This window comes from Mycena indigotica, assembly GCF_014461135.1.
Source record: "Mycena indigotica strain 171206Taipei chromosome Unknown Mind.scaff0005, whole genome shotgun sequence".
NCBI lineage: Eukaryota > Fungi > Basidiomycota > Agaricomycetes > Agaricales > Mycenaceae > Mycena > Mycena indigotica.
Genome location: NW_023503004.1, coordinates 1,583,444 through 1,605,238, shown reverse-complemented (window position 1 = coordinate 1,605,238; position 21,795 = coordinate 1,583,444). Strand labels below are relative to the sequence as shown.

Sequence of the window (21,795 nt, the reverse complement as noted above, 5' to 3'; positions counted from 1 at the left end):
ATTCCATACACAGTGGACATAGGATGTGCACTGATTTGCAGTGGCAAAATGGAGTACTGGATCAAAGGTCTATTAGACAGGAGGGAGACAGAGGGCAGATCCACATACATCTACAACTCGGATGTTGGTTGTGCCATATACCTGTCAATCAATAAGGAAATCAATATCAATTGGACAATACTTACCTTGAAATCTGGGGCCACCACCCCACCCTTAGCCCGTGGAAGCATAGCAGCACTTCCAATAGTGTGATATTCTGGCCCTCCATGATTTTTAATATATTCTCCAGTATAGTCTTATCAGTTTGATTTAATTATTTCTTGATGTATATACCTTGGATATCTGGGTCAGATTGGACTCTGAGGCCTGGATCAATTTCAGCTCCAAGAATTGCTATATTTCATTATCAGGTTTATCAGTGTGGAGATCCCAGAGTCCTCAGAGGTATACCTTTGAAACCCCCAGTCTTTGCCAACTTGCGGATGAATTTGAGAGTATATACAAGCACTTCTAAATCTGGGCCAGCAACTGAATTAAGCACCCAAAAACAATAGGATAGAAATTGACCAAAGTCCTGCTCATAGTACCTGGGGTCAATAACAGGTGGGACTGTTGGGTCACTTGAAGTGATATGAATACTGCCTGTTGAGAAGGGGAAGTGGAGATTGCCAGTGAATGTGAGGTATTTCTTGCCGGCAACAGGTGCACCTATTGAATAGCCATTATGTTTTCTCGTCAACCAAGAGTCCATTGAACATACTGGCAGTGGTAAAGAAGCCTGGGAATGCAACCATCTCCACAAGCCCTCGATGGGCAGGGTCACGTAGCCCATGGATGATAGTGTCCCACTTCTCCTTCTGTGCAGCACTGCTGTTGCCGACAGCAATTTGTGCGGCTTGCACGTTAGTGAGCCTGGTGGCATCTCTTGGCCCAGTTATTGTTTGGAGTGGTACAAGGGCAAAGCCTGTAACTCCAATAGTCATGATACCAGTCTTATTTGCAGCACTTAAAGGCCTGTTAGTGCACACCAAAGAGCAAGGTAAACATACTATTCAGCTAGTGCAGATGTAAGGAATTTTGGGTTACGGAGGTCATCGAGGGTAACAATGGAGCTATTAGCAAGCTCTGGGTGACTAATGAGTACTACATCAATTTAGAGAGGAAACATACCATAACTAACACCAAAGAATACCTGATCAATAACACCTTCTCCTACTCCTGGCAGATTAACCACAGTCTTGATCCCAAGAGAAGAAAGGATGGCAGGATCACCAACCCCACTGAGCTCAAGCAGCTGTGGTGTCTTGATAGTCCTAACCCAAGTCAATAAAAATATTAGCTGTTGTACTACAACTCACCCTGCGCAAGAAATGACCTCTGCACCGGGCTTCACCTTTATCGAATGAGCTTTCCGCCCAGCCTTGTCCTCAATTAACACAGCAACTGTAGTCGCAGTAGCCCCCTCCTTGGCCTCTGTGAATGCAATCCGCGTCACCTCGGCTCCAGTCAGGACAATCAAATTTGGGCGATGTGCAACGGGCTGGTAATAAGCGGAAGCCGCATAAGAGCGTGTAATAGCGTCGGGCCGACCATCTATAGCAGCGGGTGCCATCCAGGCGCCAACGTCTCCTCCGGACAGCTGCGTCTGGGGTGAGCAATGGAACTGGAGGGGGATTCAAGTAGGTGCTGACCGCGTCTTGGATGTGCGGCACCCCAAGTTCCCTTAGCGCAGACAGCCACGGCTTCTGGGCGTCGGAGATGAAGCGCGAGAAGCTGTTGTGGAGGGGCCCAGTGGTGCCATGTGCGCTCGGGTTGAATGTGAGGTTGTTGGCCGTCGCATAAACCGGATCCGGAGCGGTGAAGCTAGACAACGTCAGCGGCTGTGGCGCACGTTAATACACGTAGAAAATGAGCAATCAAGGAGATCACCAGGACCTTCAACCCAACTAATCAAATCCTAATTTTGTGCGGTTTGTGTTCGGGGTTCGAGCCGCAGGAAACGGCTAACGGATTCAGATGTTCCTATTGATATCAGTTGTAATTTGGGATGTTGTATAAGCTTGTATTGAAGTTTTCACTGTGATGAACAGAAAACAGCAGATGTTGGTGAGGAGTTAGATTTGAGAGGAGCAATATGGCTCTACTCTCCTAGCACTTGCACTTGCACTTGCACTTGCACTTGCACTTGCACTTAACCTAACCTGACGTTTATCTTAACCTGACAGTATGTGAAGTGTGACAAAACCCAACTGATGTGACGATGGTAGTAGTCACACCCAGGGGGGCTAATCTATTAATCTAGGGTTTTACAGGCCTCCTTATATACTACTCTCAAATTAATTACATAATCTGTGACGATGTGACTTGATCCGCTGATCCGGTTCTAGAATGTTCTAGTTCAGGCTTCTGGAAGGTTCTAATATAGGTCCTGGGTCAGACTTGCCAAATATGGACATGTTACCCTTGGTTCGGTTCAGAGTCTAGACTGGTCCCTGGCCTAGAGCAGGCCTAGACCTTGTGGCCGGGTGCATATAGATTTGATTCAAAGGTTTGCAACATTTATTCTGAGATTCTTCATATGTTCCATAGCTATTGTGCATGAAAATGAATTTATGGGGTCCATATGTTATCATTCATATGGTGGTCATATTGACGGCTTATTATCTCCCCTTTTCATAAATCTTGACCGTCCTCGGTCAGTTCAAGCAACAATATCTGACTACATTTTTCATCACTTCCAGCTACATTTTTCACTGGGTTTTATTTTTATGCTATGCAAAATATGAAGATCAAGTCCCAGTTTCAACTAGGTGGAGTTTCACCATTAATGTCCTTGTTTCCTGTTTGAATCTATCATTATCACTGCACTATAGTACCTCTGTTGTGCCCTATAACTTGGTCTGGTTATCTTTGCAGGTTCCCTATATGTATATTATTATTTCCTAATTTTTCCAGCTTTTTCTCTGATTTTCTAGCAATTTTCTGTCAATTTCTCTGTCACTTAATCCAATTTTTAATGTTTCCTTCAGTTATTCTGATATCTGGTTATCATAGATGGTTTCGTTGAAGCCTAATGTCCTCTTACATGCCAAACCTCTCGAATGACTAGGACTTTCTAGGTTTTTTAATGTTTTTATCAGAGCTTAGATATCGTCTGCGAGCGTTGGAATCCTATCTTATCTCGCTCGGCGATCGAATCTCGTTATCTTGGGTAGATCTCCGAACGGATCGTCGGTCGTCGGTCCGATCCGGCTTCGGTCCGGTCGGGCTTCCGTTCTGCCGATCATGAGGCGGTGCTTCGTGCTTCTTTCTTCTTGACCACCACCACGTCGTCTTGCACGACCTCTGGCCCTGCCCTACGAGCCTCGTGCGCTCGTCGGGGCGCTTCTCCTGGCTGCCTCGCGCCTCTCTCAGCGCCTTCTTGCTGCCTGGTGGCAGCGCTTCTCGCGGCCGGCCCGATATGCTTGGGCGACGCGTCATCGCTCGACGCGTGCGATTTTCGCGCGTTCATCGTTGTTCTGGGCGGCGCCTCGCACTCACATCGTCGAATCTGTCGGACGGGACCACTTAGATGGTGGGGTTGAAGGAGCTGGGGACGGGCAACGGTGGTTCCTCGCTGTTTGGGGTAGCTTGGGGCGGGGATCCAGGTGAGTCCTGTTGTCCCATCCCTGCCCTATGAGCACGAGCCTCGTGTTGCTCGTTCGGCGGTCTTCTTTCGGTGGCTCCACTCGTTCCCTGGCTGCGGCGGGCTTCCGCGCGGCTGGGTGGCCTCGTGCTGGCGACGCGTCATCGCTCGACGCGCGCGTTTTCTCGCGGTCGGCGCCGTTCTCGGCGTCTCATCTCTGTGCTCTGGCGAAATACGACCTGTCTGGAGTGTCGGGCGGCTGGCCGTGGTGGATTTTGGGGCGCAAGCGGCGGGGAGGAGGGCGGGATGGCGGAACACGGGGCTGGGCGGCCCAAACTAGGTAGGTCTGTGCCATTCTTTCTTCTGATCCCTTTCCTAGCTCCGCCTGTCTCTTTCGTTGGGTGCTAGCCGTATTCGGCGGTACTCAATCGTCCGCTTGATGTCGATTGAGCCTTGCTCTCGTCTTCTACTGCGTGAGAGCGTTTGCGTGTCGTGTTGCTGTGTGCGCGCTGCACAGGCAACTCGGCGTGCTTCGCTCGTTGTGTCGACGCTGTCCTGTGTTGCTGTGTGCGCGCTGCGCAAGTAACTTCGGGCCGGACACTTCTTCTGTACCGCTCTGTGTACGCACTTCTTTGTCAATATAGGCTCTTGTCGTGCGTCTATTGGGCCTTGAGGCGCGCCTCCAGGCGCGAAAATTGCCTTCTTTGGCCTTGTGGACGTCGCGTGGCAATTGGTAAGCCACGACGCGCCTGCGGACCCTCCCGTCCCTTTTTTCAGAACCCAGAACTGTCCCCAGTTCTGCGGGGGGAGGACGACGCGTCATAAGGCAAGGGTCCGGGCTGCAGCTATAAAAGCTGGCCTGCTGCTCCGGTAAGCCCCATCGACTCGTCGACCCCTCTACTCTGCTTACTCATCCTTACCATGGTCTCTAGCCTCAAGACTGCCTCCCTTTCGACTCCCGCCATCCAGGTGTGGAACCCCGACGTTCACCGCATGCCCGCGGCTGTTCGCAAGTGCCTCTTGGCCTCCGCCAAGTTCAACGCGAGCCCTGTCTTCAAGGACCTCAACGCGCGCGACACCCACTTTGCGAGCGAGCGCTGGAAATGGGTAAATTTTAATTTCCTTGTTCTATTCTGCCTGTTTGCTAACATATTTCTAGGGCCAGCATTTTACTTACGCCCACCATATTGCGGACGACCCTGTGTTGCTTCAGGCTGCGCGGGACCTGTTGCTGAACTCCATGGACTTCGTGTCCCATGGCCAGCCCGACGCGGATACGGCGGCGCTGCGCCGTCTCAACACGGAGATCAATCTGCGTCTTGACCAGAACAACCACGCGTTTGGCGTCGGTCGGTTCAGTCGGGGCGCCAAGTCCGTGGCCGCGGCCTTCAACAGGGCGCGCCAACATCCCAAGTACGGCGACGCGGCTGCGAGCCGCCGTGGCCGGCCTTTGCAGGTGTGCTATTCTTTCTATCTTGTTTATCATGTTCTAAATTGTCCTTCTTGTAGATCGCGAAGGGGCCTGGTCGCTCCCGCGCGGCTCGCGTTCTCAGCGCGCCAATCGTTGTCAGCTCTGACGACGATAGCTCGGCACCCACGTCTTCTGCATGCGCGGGCGCTTCGCCTCCGCCACCTCCGCCGCCCCCTCCTTCGCGTTCCAACACTGTGCCCGACTCCGCGTCGAACTATGGTGAGGGTGGTGCGATGGATGTTGATGACGCCGCTGATACGGTATGTTTTGACAGCTTCTGTCAATATGTGGATTTAACTCTTTTACAGGCTTCCGCTGCTAAACGTGACTCTCCACCTCCGCTTGAGAGCGTTGATGCCTCTTCCGAGGAGGGGTCTGATGCTGGTATGTTGCCTTTCTCATCTGCTGCAATTATTGATAGCTTATTTGAATTTTCAGCCATGGTAAGCTGTCCTGCTGGTGCAGACATATCAATACTTATTGGGCATCTCAGCCTGCAGCCCAGCCCACTGGTATGTACTCTTCTGATTTTTCTGGATTAAACTTATTCAGACATCCAGGCTCTGCCTCTGAGCGCTCTGGAGCCGCTCCCTTCTCCTCCAGCATCGATGCTGTTCTCTCCGACGCCGCCCGGGCTGCGTTGGCATCAATCCGCGCGGCCGGCCCGATCACGCCCGAGCGCGTCATCGCCAGCGCCTTGCCTCCACCCGTTGCAGGTGCACACATTCTTCTGGTTGCTCTTGGCTTATGCTTATATTTTTCTCAGCGCCCCGCTCACCCGGACAGATCCGGCACGACATCGAGGATCAACGCTTCCAAGTCAAAGCCTTGGAGCGCCGACTCCGGGAGCAGCAGCTCAACCCGATCTCCGAGCGCACTCCGCGCAAGGACCTCGAGGCCCAACGCGATCACGCCACCGCGAGACTCAAGGTCGCGGAAGCCGAACTCTCGGTTGCAAAGCGTGAGGTCGCTCGTTCGCGCCGACACGCTGATGAGACCCCCAACTCCGTTTGTTATCTTCCTATATTGGGTTTTCTCACTTATCTCATTTTCAGGCGCCCAAAAAATTGTGAATATTGCAAGGATATTCCCCACACCAGAGGGGTTTGTTGCTGAATCAAAGGAGTGATCCAATAATGTACTATCATCCATGCTTTTCCTTACTTGTTCCAATTTACGGCCTGTTTACGATTTCTTCTTGTGTTTGGGTTCACCTTATAGTGTCTAGTTGAAGTAGGAAGTTTAGTAGCACATTTCTTGTACTTTCTTCCTGGTTTGCAATCATATGACTTCAACTGTATTTCCTGGACTGTATTCGGTCCAATTGATCTATTGATCGATCCTGATCAATTTTGATTGATCTTGTGATCTAACCTCGCCCAGCTAAGTACATTTATAGTGTGACTATGCCAGTTCCAACTCAGACTCAGAGTTAGAGTCGGATTCTGTTTCTGAATCAGCAGTTGGATTAATTGTGATATTTGGAAATTGCAAGTCTTTTCCTTGATACTTTTCTGTCTCAGTGTGATCTTCATCTTCCTCTATAAGTTGTTGAAGCCTTTCTTGGGACACATCAATCATCTCTTGAACTCTTTTACCAATTGACAACTTCTGTCTTTGAGCATAGGGGATGACCCTGAATCTTGCAACCTTTCCATGAAAGAGCGCACCATTAAGTTCTGATATGATATATGATCCACCTTTGCTTCTGGCAATGACCACCATAGGTCCATTCCATCTGTTTTTATTACGACTATTGAGTGAACTCTCCACTGCCATATCTCTGACTAGAACCAAGTCTCCTGGTTCAAATATATAGTCCTTGATAACATGTTTATATTTCTCAGCATATTTTTCAACATCTTTCTGTTTCCATTCTGCAACTCTTTTCCTCATTTCCTGTACATGGTAGGTATGTTTGGCCAGTGCTTGTGCTCTGTAACCAACCAACTCTTCAGTAGTTAGAATTCTATCTGGATATTCAACTAGCCAAGTAGCTTCTTCTAGGTCTAGAGGCACTATAGGGTGTGCCCCACACACAGCAAAATAAGGTGAGCATCCAAGTCCTCTCCTAATTGTGATCCTGTCTGACCATAATACTTGGGGTAGGAACCAAAACCATTTCTTTAAGTCACCTCCAGTGGCTTTACTGATGGATTGTCTGATGTCCCAGTGGCCTCTCTCAACTACACCATTGGCTTGAGAGTTATATGCAGATATACGGATTCCAACAATTCCATATTTAGATTTGAGCCACTCAATGGCTGCTATGAATGGAGATCCATTATCTGATATTAACCAAGCTGGACAACCCCAACGACAAATTATCTCTTCAAGAAGAAAACGGCCAATTGATTCCGCATTTTGTTTACGTAATGCTCGACCTTCTAGATATCTTGATAGAGCACATCTAGCATCTACAATATAAGAGCACCCATTTGACTTTTCACTCATATGCATAACATCAGTGTGTATTTTCTGGAACAGACTTGGAGTTGCAGTAATGACTGGCGGACTACGAATCAATGCCTGCTTACGAACTTGACATTCGTGACATGTTTTGATGTACCACTTCACATCACGTTCCATATCTGGCCACCAAAATCGCAATTCAATCAATGATTTTGTAGCAAATACCCCTTTATGGCCTAGTGAGTCATGTGCTGCTCGCATCATATACATTCGATGTTGCTTTTCAACGACCAATTTATGCATTGAATTGTCTCCCCGCAGGTAAATCTTTCCATTTGTACTTCGGAAAAATCGTTTACTAAATTTCATAAATCTTTTATATTTCAGATTTTCTGTTTCTCCAATTGAAATAGGTCTCTGTAATGGATTTTCAAGCCATCTCCTGACCTGATCAATTTTCTGATCCTGCATTTTGGAACCTTCACTTCTATGAGTTTCATCATAGGGTTCTTGTTTTATCTCATTATTACGTAGTTCTAAATCAGGCAGTAGTTTGCTCTCTGATTTTGAGTATACATATGCAGGCATCTCTAATCCTTCTGAGTGGTACACTGATTGAACATAATTGACTCTGATATCTTCCTGTTCTCTGGCCATATCACATTCAGATTTGAATGCAGTTATGTCCTCAGCAGCTCCTTTGAGTGTTTGAACATAACCTCCGCGTTCATCAATATCATCTTTGAAACTCTCAAACTCCAGAGGTTGTTGTGAGAAATAGTCCCAGTCAGGATGATCTTCAGGTGGTTTGCTGTCTTCAAATTCATCTTCATCTGGGAACCATTCTTCATCTCCTGGTTGTGGTTCTCTTCTAGACAAACCATCTGGAGGGAAGTTTGCTCCCCTTACATGTTTCAACTTGAAGTGGAACATCAATATTTGTTCAATCCAACGATTGATTGTAGCATTAGGTCCCATTCCTGGGTTGTTCAGCATGCCCTTGATATACAGTGCATCTGTTTCCACTACCAGACGTCTGCATCCTAGCAGCCAGTACTGCATAGCTTCTAATGCTCTTTTTAGACCATAGAGTTCCCTTTTTGGTTGAGAGAATCTGGCTTCTCTTCTATTTAATGTTATGGATGCAAACTTTGCATAGTATTTTATTTTTGGATCTACTGGGTCCAACTGGTATATTTGTATGCCAATTGCCATCCATGATGTGTCTACTGCCAGCACAATATCTGAGTCCCAACTATAGTTCAGAGGTTTGAGACATGGTGCAATAGCTATTGCTTGTTTCAACCTGTCCATAGCTTGTTGCTGTTCTGGTCCCCATTCAAATGTCTCATCATTTCTAGTTAATTTCTGAATTGGTCTGGCCAGAGTACCATAATCTTTTATGAACATTCTCATGACTCCAATTGTTCCTAGAAATTTTCTCACATCTGAGACATCCTTAAGTGGTCCCCATCTCAATATCACACCTACTCTGTCTGTATCAGGTTTCCTTCCTTCAAATGAACAAAGGTGACCAACAACATGAAACTCTTCAGCACAGATTATTGACTTGGCACCTGATAGGGTTCCTCCACAATACTTGATTCTCTGAATAATTCTATTTATATTTTCAAGATGTTCCCAGACAAATCGTCTTATTCCTGGGTTTTCAGGGTGGGTTTCATAAGTTCCATCTTTCAATTGATATCTGGTTCCTGGTCCTCTGACTGGAATATCATCAATGTATGGAATTGTTATATGAGGAATCTCATCTTGGAGAATAAAAGTAACATCATCATGAAATATTGGAACTGAGTTGGTCCAACCTTGTGGTAGTTTCACAAGTCTTAATGCACCAAAGGGTGTTTGAAATGTAGTAAAGTCTCTTGAGCTTTCTGCAATATCTCTGTGATCATACCCAGAGTACAAGTCAAGACATCCTCCACAAGCTCTTCCTGCAAAATGATTTGCTAGTTCTTCTGTTGCTGGTGGGATACCAGAGTGTGCAATGGTTACTGCATTCAATGGTTCCAAAGCATGAACTAAGCGGATGCTTTTGCCATCTTTCTTAACAACACCAAAGAATTTACTTCTGTAGGCTGCATTTGATGGTTCATATACCCCAGCATCAATTTTCTTCTTGATGATTTTCATAAATTCCTCTAGTTGTCCTCTTGGTATAGGAATGTTTTTCTCTACCCAAGTTTCATGTTCTATAAGTGGAAATTCTACTGGTGGGAAGAAATCATGTCTAAAGCTTCCCCTTTCTTCATCATTCCATGCAAATCCTCCTTCTTGGTTGCTCATGAGATGATGGAGGACTTTATATTCCTCTGGTTGCAGGAATTTATTTCCATGTAATTTTTCTACAGTTTCTTTCCTTTCCTGAGTATACCTACCAGTTGGTTTGAATTCAGGAGGATTAGGACTTAGCTTTGGCATATCCTGAAGAGGGTTACCAATTATTTCCCGTTTTATCCGGTATTTATCAGGTAACTCAGTGTAAACTGGTCTCACTTTGAGTCCCACGGGTTTATATTTCTTGCCTGCAAATACTGATTCAGAGGGATATTTCTCTGACTCAGCATATGTACTCTCATTTTCGCCAGTGATCATGTCTATAGATTGACAACAAGCACATCTCACATCCTTGTCAAAGACATGTGATGTTTTGTCTTTCTGTGCATTACCTTTGACAGTACTCCAAGTAAACACTTCAAGGTTTCTGCCATTCTGTGGCTTGGATACTGTTGATCCTGAATGGAATTCATTGAACAAAACTGTAGCAGTTTTATCTTGTTTCAGTGCTTGACACTCTAGTGATGCACTAATATATGCCTCTCTTACTTCTGTTGGAGTAAATTTATTTTTCCTTGGTCTAAATATTCCTGTAATTTTTCCACCATTTTCTGGGTCATATTCTATTTGAATTGCCAACTCTTCTCCTTCTTGATCATTCAGGAATTCATTGAAGATTGGTGAAAACCCTCATTTGACTCAGCAGTCTTATGATATGGTAATGGATCATCTTCATCTGGCACTGACTCAACTGTGGCTTTTGGTGTCTTAGTTGACTTGGTATCTTTAACCCTATCATAGGTTTTCACAAACCAAGTTTTACCAGTATTTGGGTCAGTCAGAGTCAATGTTTGTCCATTTTCTGAATTATTGATTTGACTTCTAGTTAGTGTATCAAATGGCCTTCCAAGGAGTATCTTGTATGCAGGGTTCCTGATAACATGAACCTGTAAGTATACAGTCATTTCTCCCCATTTGAATGGAACATTTCGGGCCATTCCCACTGATAATTCCATGTCTCCATTGGCACTTTCCATATATATTCTAATATTTGGATCCCATAAAAGTTTCAATCTCTCTGCAATTTCCAGAGACATGGAAACAATTTGTGAACCAGAGTCAAGTAGACCTTCTACTTTTTCCCTATTGTTTACTAATGGGAATGTTACACGTAGTGGAGCTGACTCCCTAGCAACATAAACTTGTTTGGGCGTTTCATCCCTTTTCAAGTTATCCAGATATTCCAAATATGGATCTTTTGCAATGATTGATCCAACAGGAATGTCAGAATCAATGGAACTTGTGATAAATACACCATGAACTGAAGGTAATTCATCCATATTGAGTGCGTCATCTGTCAATTCTGAGCCTCCTAATTCAGGAAAAGGAAGTGAAATTTCTTTTACTTCCTGAATAGGCTCAGGGTTTTGTGCATCATTTTTCTGTCTAACTTTGGTGAGTTTTCTTCTTTCACCTTCTCTCAATTCCTGAGAAATTCCAAGCAGGTCTCCCAACTTTATTGAAATTTCTGTGTTATGAATTTGATTTATAACTTCCTCAGTGAGTCCCTCCTTTTCAATTGGTGCACGGATTTTATATAATTTTTCATTAGATCCTGACTCCAATTGTTTGAATGGAAACTCCTCCTTGGATACTGCCGGAGTTCGGGCCACAGTATTCAATGGTACCACTGATTTGTATGGAAGTTCTAAGAGAGCTGGTGATCGTGGAATCTCCTCAACTGTGTCTGATATTTTGACACCTTTCTTCTTAGAAGTTAATGGAACATATTCTGCAATAATTTTGGAAGATCCAGCTTCCTGCATAGTTTCTGATCTTTGGCCTGATTTATCTCTCCAATTAGCTGACAAGTCTGATTTTCTTGTTCTCTCCGGAGGCTTATTTGACTTGTTTGCCTCCATCCTTGAGCTCTTCAAAAATCCTGACTATTATCAGAGGATGAATTTCTGCCACTTCTTGTAACAGCAAATTGTTCTTGAATTTGATTCACCCCATTTTGATTCATCATCAGAGACATAAAGGCACGGACAACTTCCTCTGGATTGTTGGCCTGCGTAAAGGTGGGTTGAACCACCTGATTGGATACTTGACCAGGTGTTGAAACCTTGTTCATTGCTTTCTCATATTGATTCATCTTGACCTGCATAGTATGTATCTCATCTCTGAGAAGATCAGTTTCAGACATCTGATCTGAGTCTAATATCTCTTCTTCTGTTTGGAAGAAACTACTATGTCGTCCTAGCTTTTTGGCCCAATATCTTTCTACTCTATGCCCTAGGTATTCTTCTCCCAGGGGTAACATGTTTCCATCACCTAACCGCTGTTTGCCATTTTCAACTCTCAGCCATCCCTTTTGAATATGAACATTCTTCAAAGTGCAATCTCTAGTGAAATGATCAGTATCACCACAATAGTAACATGCATTAGAAGCTCCTGGTGCCCTTTGCATAGATGATCTTCCAGACCTATTTACTCTTTCACTAGTTGGATGCATATGGGGAGGTGGGTCCCTTTGAGCTGATTTCATATTTTCTTCCAGTCTCTTCAACATTTCCTCATGATTGGTCTGTATCTGCTTCTTCAACAATTCAGTTGAATCTCTTGAATTTGCAAGCTCCTGTTCAATAGCTTCAATCCTCTTATCAGTTTGCTCAGTAACCTTTGCAAAGGCAAATGTGGATGTTGAACGCATATTATTATACCCTGTTTGAGTACTTGATGCTCCAAAACTTGGATCCATTTGTCCATTTGCAGCAAGTTTTTCTGCTAACTTAACAAGTTCTTGCAGCCTAATTGGATCTTCCTTCCTAGGATCCACTTGCTGAGTTGTTCCAGCAGAACTACCTGTTGTAGTAGCTTGGAACTCCCCTTTCAATAAATTCCTAGTAGAGATTGTCATACGTAAATTTAAAGCAAAAGTTGCTTCCAGTGTATTTAAATAGCGTTGGCATGCTTCTTTATTCAATAAGATGGCTGGAGCAGTCATCAACTTATCTGCCAGACTCAGAAACTCAAGCCCAAATCTTCTCAGTTTACCTTCTTCTGTAACTGAGATTCCTTGATTTTTGGCACAAAGTTTCTCTAGCTCTGATAATTTTCCAAGCCTGACTTCTTCCAGTTCAGGATAACATGATTTGACTTCTTTGACAAATGCATCATAATCCTGGGCTGTATCCTTGTAAGTGGGCAGGCCTTTCCAAATATCACGTTTCTTAAGTGGCAGATAGCTTGTTAACAACTCTTTCTGTTCATCTACAGGTATGTTCCCTTTGATGATGATTCTATTGATCTGATCAATATATTCTTGTAAATCATCAGGATCTTCAGTTGTGAACTTGGGTGCACTTTGATCCCAAGGTTGTGGAACTTTAAAAGATGCTACAGACATTCTTGGTCTTCTTGTTCTTACTCTGGGTAAGGGTGTTCTGGGTAAAGGTGGTGGAGGTGGTGGTGGAGGTGGAGGTGGTGGAAAACTTGGCAAGGGTATTGATCCTAAAAGAATAGGTGATTGTGATTCTGACTTAGGTTGCTGCTTCACTGATGGTGTCACAGGTGGTGCTAAGTCTGGAAAGGGGATAGGTTCAAGTCCTTGGAAGTTTGGAAGCTCTGGTGCAGAATAAGATCTTTGAACTCTTGGGAGCTTAGGTGAGCCTTGAGAAGATTCACTCTTTGTATCTGCCAAGTAGTTTAGATCTGGTTCTGGTTCAGTGTCTCCACCAAACAAATCTGGGTCACTGATTTGTGTTTGTGGTGTTTCAGGGGGGCGTCTTTCAGATAAGGATTTTGCAGATAACACTGAGATAACTTCAGCCCAAGCAGAAGCTCTTTCTTCTGTTTGAACTCTAGTTTGTTCTCTAGCAGTATCAGCAGGTGTTGAGGCCTTGCTTTTGCCTTTGTTCCTGTTTCTGGGACGCTTGCGGTGAGGGGTAATGGAAAGGGGTTCAACTAGGTCAGTATTCTTGGACCTCCTAGTTGTTCGGGGTGTGGATGGCTCGCCTAAGTTCGACCAAGCCGTGTTGACAGGTTACTTCTGAGTTAGCACCCAGAAGTATGTGAAAACAACAAGTTTTGACAACAATGAAACTGATTCAATTTGGATATCTGAATGAACCCCTCGCGGTGGGCTCCAGATAATACACGTAGAAAATGAGCAATCAAGGAGATCACCAGGACCTTCAACCCAACTAATCAAATCCTAATTTTGTGCGGTTTGTGTTCGGGGTTCGAGCCGCAGGAAACGGCTAACGGATTCAGATGTTCCTATTGATATCAGTTGTAATTTGGGATGTTGTATAAGCTTGTATTGAAGTTTTCACTGTGATGAACAGAAAACAGCAGATGTTGGTGAGGAGTTAGATTTGAGAGGAGCAATATGGCTCTACTCTCCTAGCACTTGCACTTGCACTTGCACTTGCACTTGCACTTGCACTTGCACTTAACCTAACCTGACGTTTATCTTAACCTGACAGTATGTGAAGTGTGACAAAACCCAACTGATGTGACGATGGTAGTAGTCACACCCAGGGGGGCTAATCTATTAATCTAGGGTTTTACAGGCCTCCTTATATACTACTCTCAAATTAATTACATAATCTGTGACGATGTGACTTGATCCGCTGATCCGGTTCTAGAATGTTCTAGTTCAGGCTTCTGGAAGGTTCTAATATAGGTCCTGGGTCAGACTTGCCAAATATGGACATGTTACCCTTGGTTCGGTTCAGAGTCTAGACTGGTCCCTGGCCTAGAGCAGGCCTAGACCTTGTGGCCGGGTGCATATAGATTTGATTCAAAGGTTTGCAACATTTATTCTGAGATTCTTCATATGTTCCATAGCTATTGTGCATGAAAATGAATTTATGGGGTCCATATGTTATCATTCATATGGTGGTCATATTGACGGCTTATTAACGTTTGACGCGACACACGTTTCTGCCTTGCGCATGTACTTGAAGAGTTCGTCTCCGGACCACCCCGGGTTGCCGAGCCGCGCGATATCTGTGTCGCGAAGGATTCGGAAGGACATCGATTTAGCAAGAGAATGCAGAAAACCCGGTGTGGAAGTGCCATATGGCTTCCACGTCGCCAACGCGATCACGTACTTATCACGCGTCAAGCTCTTACGGGCGTTAACAGCCATCCCCTTCTCATCTCCCTCTCCAATTTCCATATCTTCATATTCCACAATATCCAAAACCGAACTCACAGCGGCGTGCAATAGCTCGGCGGGACTTGGGTGTGCAATAACACAGGTCTGGTCAACCTGTTGTTAGCGCTGACGGCGGCAGCGTCGCCATCCTATTCGACTTGTCCTCAACCCGGCTGTTGTGTGTGGTTGGGAACCAGGTGGAGGATCTCGGCCTCTGTATGTACTCATATTTCATATGTCATCTCGCTACCCCTTCCGATCAGTAGATACCGTTTCACTGTACTCGGATAGGAGAATCATCTCATCTTACCTTCCACTCTCACCTCTGAGTTTGAGCAGCGCGAGCGAAAGCGCAAAAAGTCGAGCCCGAACCCTCCATTTGATTCACGAGCTGAGTACACCTTATCTTATCTCTTCACACCCTCTACTCCACCACCAGCGCATATCTCGATACGACCTCGGCCCCATCGCTGTCCTCGCTTGGACAGCATAGCCCTTCTTCAGTGGAGCCCACCGCGAGGGGGCTGGTATTCCGTTATCGAGAGCTACAAACGCTGCGTTATCCATCTCAACCCCTAACTTCATTACTCACCACAGCCGCTAGCAAAAATGGCGACTCCAATCGCAACCGCGACTCTTCATACCCCCATGCCGATCCCGCGTTCTCAGAATGCGCCCAAGTTCAACGGGCAGTACGCAAAAGACTTTCTAAATCAGATCGCCGAATGTGGAATCCAAGCGGGTATTGTCGACAAAGACCAGCTAGTCGACCACATCTACAAATACTCCAGTGACAGAGTCAAGGACATAATTAGGTACATACCTGAGCTCGACACCGAAGCGGCTGGCAAGACCTGGATCGCTGCTTCGAAGGCCCTACTTGCCGTTTATCCTGACGAGGAATCAGCACAGAACTATACGGAGCAGCAACTGAAAGACTTCTGCCAGAACAACGCCGCTAAGTCTCCCTTTGTTTCCAAGACAGCCATTGACACATATTATCGCGAAGTTTTTGCGCATGTCAGGTAATCTCGTTAAGAAGAAACGGATTACCCAGGAGACCGCGAACTATATGTTTGTGAGCGGCATTCCGACGACCATGAAAGACTGGTTTTATCAACGCACGCCAACTTCCAATCGTACACGAGATACCGCCCCAACGTTGGCAGCGACAGTCGAAATCCTGAAGAAGCGTTTTGACCCAGATTCGCTAATTTTCGAGCCTTGGAGCAAGAGAGCCTATAACCCGAATCAAGCCAGCTTCGACGAATTCGGAAATCGGTTAGAAACCACACAAACCTTGGAGCCCCCAACGCAACAACCAGCTCAACCGCGCCCGATCCAAATTCAGCAGCGACCCGCTCAAGACCATGCGCCCGAGGTGCCGACGACCACAACAGACTCCCAGATAGCGGACTTAACGCGCCAGCTGGAGCAAATGCGACTGCATCTAGCAGAGAGACAGCTTGCAGCTAATACGGGTAAGCGCTGTTTTGTTTGCGGGAAGATCGGCACTCACCAACTTCACCCGCGATACTGTCCGGATATGCGCGAGCTCATCGAGCGAGCGCTCGTGAAGATCGACCCCAACACTCAAAGGTACGTCCAGATGGACGGCTCTGACCTCCCAAAGACTCCCCAAGGATGGCGCGGAGGTGTCTCCTCCTACATGCGAGCGCGAGCGGACGGTGTTCAAGCCGCCGCAACCCATGCAGCAGGTCTCGTATTGGGCAATTCGCAAGTATTAGACAGCGAATACTTCGCTGTCTCATCGCTCAGCTATGACGAGCAATTAGCGAATCCAGTAACCCGAAGCGGGAAAGACACGAACCGCTATAACCCCGTAGGGGCAACGTCCGAATGCGCCACCAGCACCTAAACCCGCAAATCGAGCGCCACAGCAACAACAAGTTCCTCCAGTCGTGTCAAACGCCCCCACCGTTGAAGCCCCAGTGCCACCGACAAACATTAACAAGATACCAACTCCTCCCAACCCGATTAACCGCAAGGACGGGTGGAAGAATGCGCGGGCGCCTCGAGCTGGCGGACAGGGAGAAGATGTCGTTATGAGAGACGCAAATAAGCCTACAAATGATAAGTACCATATTACCTCTGCAATCCAAGAGCGCGCTAACCCACCTGGTATATTGGAAACTATCCTCAAGACAAACATTTCGTTGCCCATCTTCGAGATTATTGGCGCGAGTCCAGCGCTACAAAAGCTCATGAACGACCAGACCCGCGCCAAACGAGAGTATACCTCCAAACAAGCTGAGTACTCTCTCCAGGATGCTGAAGAGATGATTCGTTTGTCGTCCCAGATACAAACGAAGCGAGCAACGAGAGATGGTCGTCGAGCCATCCTATGAACTGGAAGATTTTCTCGTTCGCTACAGTAACGCCGTCGCGAAGGCCCCTCCAACTAGCCGTTTCTTTGCGATGTCGACTGGATCGTTGACAGTCACCGTTGGCGGTGTAGAGCTCAAAGCGATGATTGACTCAGGCTCTGAATTAAACCTGGCAAGTCTGTCAGTTCCGACGCGTTGTTCACTCGCTGTCGACTACCAGGGCACGAGATGGGCCTTGAAGGGCATTCACGGCGACCCCGAGCAGCTGCGAGGGTGTGCAACTGACGTACCGTTGAGGATAGGCCAACACGAGTTCTCTCACCACCTCTTCGTCTCCCACCAAGAACTCGGCCCGCACGACTTGATTCTGGGCCAGCCATTCTTGCAATGGTTCTGCGCCGGTCTCGACTACGAACGCGGAGGGGCCGTAAGCTTGTTTTTGTGGAAGGAAGGTGAGCGTCGAGGACAGCCTACGATAGGCATCTCGATCACTAACCCCGCCGACCCGCGGAACGCTGTCGCGATGACACGTGGCCACGGCCACTCACATCAATCCGCCTACGTCGAGGAGCTCCCAGAAGGGGAGGATTTTTGGTGCTAGGGCGCGCGACAAACGACTTCCCCGCGCCCCGTGCAAACACCTTGGGAAGATCTATCGAAGCACTGATGGGCCAAGCTGAGTTTTCCGACCATGATTCATTATACCACATTTCACCTACTCCAGAATTTGACTCTATTCTAATGGACTATGCAATTTCTACCGGAATCAACTTAGATTCTGTTGTATCAACACCATGGACAACGCGCCTCTTCTCCGAAGGCCGCACTTACACCACTAGCGCCGGCGCCAAGGCGCCAATCGTCTCCAAGAGAAAGTACAAACCCGTTGCGCGCAAGATACGACCTGTTCCGACATATCAACCCGACCCGCGGAAGCACCTCTTCCGCGAAATACCCCGCGCCAAGCCGACAGCCCTCCCGACAAATCCACCAGACTACAAGATCTTGCCATATGGACAACGCGTCACCCGCGAACGGCTCGAGGCGATGCTTGCAAATATTCAGCCAGGGATACTCAGCGAGGAAGAGAGGAATCTCCTCGCTTTCATTGTAGTAACCCTACTACCCGGACTATGAGTTTCCGGTTATCGAGCACACTCCTTGGCAAGCAGCTCCAATCCGCATCCCACGCGCCCTCGAGCCAGCTGTCCGAAAGGTAATCGCGGATGGCGAGCGAGACGGACGGTTTGAACCCAGCGTCTCATCATATCGATGCGCTATGTTCCCAGTCGCAAAGAAACCAGGTTCGGACCCTCCGGTCCGTGTCATCCTCAATCTTGAGCCTCTCAACGCCGTCACCATCCTCGATGCTGCGATGGTACCCAACATTAACGAATTCGCTGAGTCGTTTGTTGGTTACGCGATATATGGAATTGCCGATCTCTTTTCAGGTTTTGACGCCGTTTGGATTCACGAGAATTCACGGGCAATGCAGTCTTTTCACTCACCGCTGGGTCCGAAACAACAAGTCACGATGGCCCACGGCTATGCAAATGCACCCAACGAGTTCAACCGCCGATTTGACCACGCACTCAAACCGATCGCCCCGCACAAAACGCGTGCCTTCTTCGACGACGCCGGCATCAAAGGGCCCATGAGCCGCTATAATGACGAACCGATACAGGGAAATCCGCACATACGACGATTTGTGTGGGAGTATGCGCAGAACTTGGATGATTTTCTCGGTACGTTGATTGCAGCTGGTATTACAGCTTCTGGCGCTAAGACAGTGTTGGCGGCACTCGATCTCCACATCGTCGGCACTGTCGTATCGCTCGAAGGCTGGAAAATAGCGCCCAAACTGGTCCAGCGCGTCTTGGATTGGCCACTACCCACCTCAATCTCTGAGCTCAGAAGCTTCCTCGGCCTTGCCGGAGGCAGCCGCCGTTGGATACGGGGCTTCGCATTAATAGCTAAGCCACTCACTGCTTTATTGCGAAACCCTACTACTGAGTTTCAGCTGAACGACGAGGCAAGAGAAGCCATCGACATCCTCAAACAACGAGTTACCACCACCCCCGTACTTATCCGACTCGACTATGATGCGGCCCGCACCATTCCACGCCAACCCCGCGAAAGTGACGAGGGCCTGCTGGTCTTCGGCTGCGATTCCTCCTGGATGGGAGCCGGCTGGGTTTTGTGTACCAGGTCCGCGATGGCGAGAAGCATCCCGCAATATATGGGTCATGCACGTTTGGCTCGGCCCAAGCGAATTACGGCCAGCCAAAGACAGAGGTTTACGGCCTCTTCCGAGCGCTCAAGGAAATGCGTCATTACCTCTGGGGAGTACATTTTCGCCTAGAGTATGACGCAACATCGCTAGCTAAAATGATTTCAGCCCCAGACGACGTTCCGAACGCGCCAATGTTGCGATGGGTTGCATATATACGCCTATTCGACTTCGAGTGGAACCACGTACGAGCCGAGTCCTTCAAACTCGAAGATGCCCTGTCGCGACGCCCGCCAGCACCTGAAGATCAGCACTATGATCAACCCGATGACTCTGAAGAAGTGCTAGACGCTATGCTCAACGCAACACTGGCCGAGACAGCGGGAAAAGCTAAGTCCATTCTTGATATCTACTACAACCAACTGCGACACATCACAGACACCTATTGGCGAGACGCCGACGAGCAAATGCCCATCTACCGCCAGTCGTTGTCGACCGCGGTACCTCGCCTGCCCCAACTCCAGAAGACAAGTCCGGCCTTTGACCCGGCCGGCCGGGGATCATTTTTGATCGCCGCGCAATCGCGTACGCAAGATGACGACACCCGACAATTACCTGAGTTCTTCCAACGAAGTCGACCTATCGAAGTTGAGTCTCTATTCTTACTCGGAGACGAACGCGTGCTGCTTACATATACAGCGAGCGAGCGATACTCTCAAAGTATCCCCCTCGCTGAAGTGGTTTCTCAGGAATCCGAGATCAACAAGGGCCATCGCCACGGCGTTCCGGACGATGATTCGCCCGAGCTCTGGATAGAGCTGCGCAGGTTTCTGCGGGATGGAGAGTACCCCCAGCGATGTTCCGATAACCGAGCTAAGTCACAATTCATTAAACGAGCTCGCCGCTTCCTTTTTCACCAGGACAGGCTCTGGCTGGCGCCGAAGAAGAACTCGGAGCGTTTACCGCGCTTGGTTATCGATGTGGAGTCGAAGCGCGGAGAACTTATGGCCCAAGCTCATATAGAATGCGGCCACAGAGGACGTGATGCTGTCTACGCGCAGCTACGTGACCGATTCTATTGGCCGAACATGTACTCTGACATTTCATTTTTTGTCAGATCTTGCATCGAGTGCCAAAAATCAATCAAGCGCATTCCCCACTTGCCGTTCAACGAATCCTGGCAATCACCACTCCTTCGACACTTTGAACTTGACTGTATTCACATGCGCGAAGGCCTAAACGGACTCAAATACCTCATACATGCCATCGAGTCAACAATAGGCTGGCCAGAAGCTCGTCCTGTTAAGTCGCTCACCTCTCACTACGTGGCCAAGTTCATCTACGAGGTCCTCATCTGCAGGTTCGGGGGCATCCCCATTATCTCCTTTGATGGCGGCCCCGAGTTCAAAGGCGAGGTGCAAGAGCTTCTGCAGACGCAGTACAACTGCCGCATCATCTTCTCAACAGCGTATCACCCCGAAGGCAACGGGCGAGTCGAACGCTCCCATCAGCCGCTTGTCAGCGCGCTCTACAAGCTCTGCGGTGACAAGAAGGGTAACTGGCCCCGATACGTCTACCCTGTGCTGCTCGCGATCCGCGTCACGGTCTCACGTGCCACGGGCTTCACGCCCTATTTCTTGCTCTATGGTGTTCACCCGCTATTCTCATACGATCTGGCTGAAATCACATGGCAGACCCTCGATTGGGACGCGGTCTTCACGCATGACGACCTGATTGCTATGCGCGCGCGCCAACTCGAGCGACGGGACCCAAAGATGGCGGAGGCCAACGCCAAACTCCGCGAGTCACGACGCCGCGCCATCGACGACCTTCACAAGAGGAACCACTACCACTTCGACTTCAAAGACTATGAGGTCGGGATGTATGTGTGGCTGCGCGAGTCGGCGTTGGACGAGACCAAGGGCGACAAAGATAAGTGGACCTATGCGGGCCCATATATCATACACGAAAAGCGGGCTAACGATTCATTCATTCTGCGCGAGCTTAGTGGTGCAATCCTCCGCGGCCACGTTAACATTCGGCGACTCCGACTCTTCTATTTCCGGCCCGACAACCAAACTCTCAAGACAAAACTGGCTGCGCCGATCCGCCAAGCCGAAAATCCGGACCTTCGGTACGACGTGGCTATGTCGCGGATCACGGAAATTAAAGCTGAGTTTTCAAATTGATTCTCGATCGCTCACAGCCTCGATTCAGTCAATCGGAGCATTTATACCCGACTCT

General features: G+C 47.9%; 1 protein-coding gene across 1 annotated transcript; it reads right to left on the bottom strand.

The window, feature by feature from the left end:
• Positions 1–313: 313 nt before the first annotated feature.
• On the bottom strand, positions 314–1,612 carry MIND_00577900 (GMC oxidoreductase; the record flags this gene model as incomplete). Its single annotated transcript, XM_037362540.1, has 6 exons — positions 314–393; positions 451–708; positions 761–1,005; positions 1,050–1,125; positions 1,171–1,313; positions 1,359–1,612. The coding sequence occupies 6 exons, from the start codon at positions 1,610–1,612 to the stop codon at positions 314–316; spliced, it is 1,056 nt and encodes a 351-aa protein (XP_037220461.1).
• Positions 1,613–21,795: the final 20,183 nt, after the last annotated feature.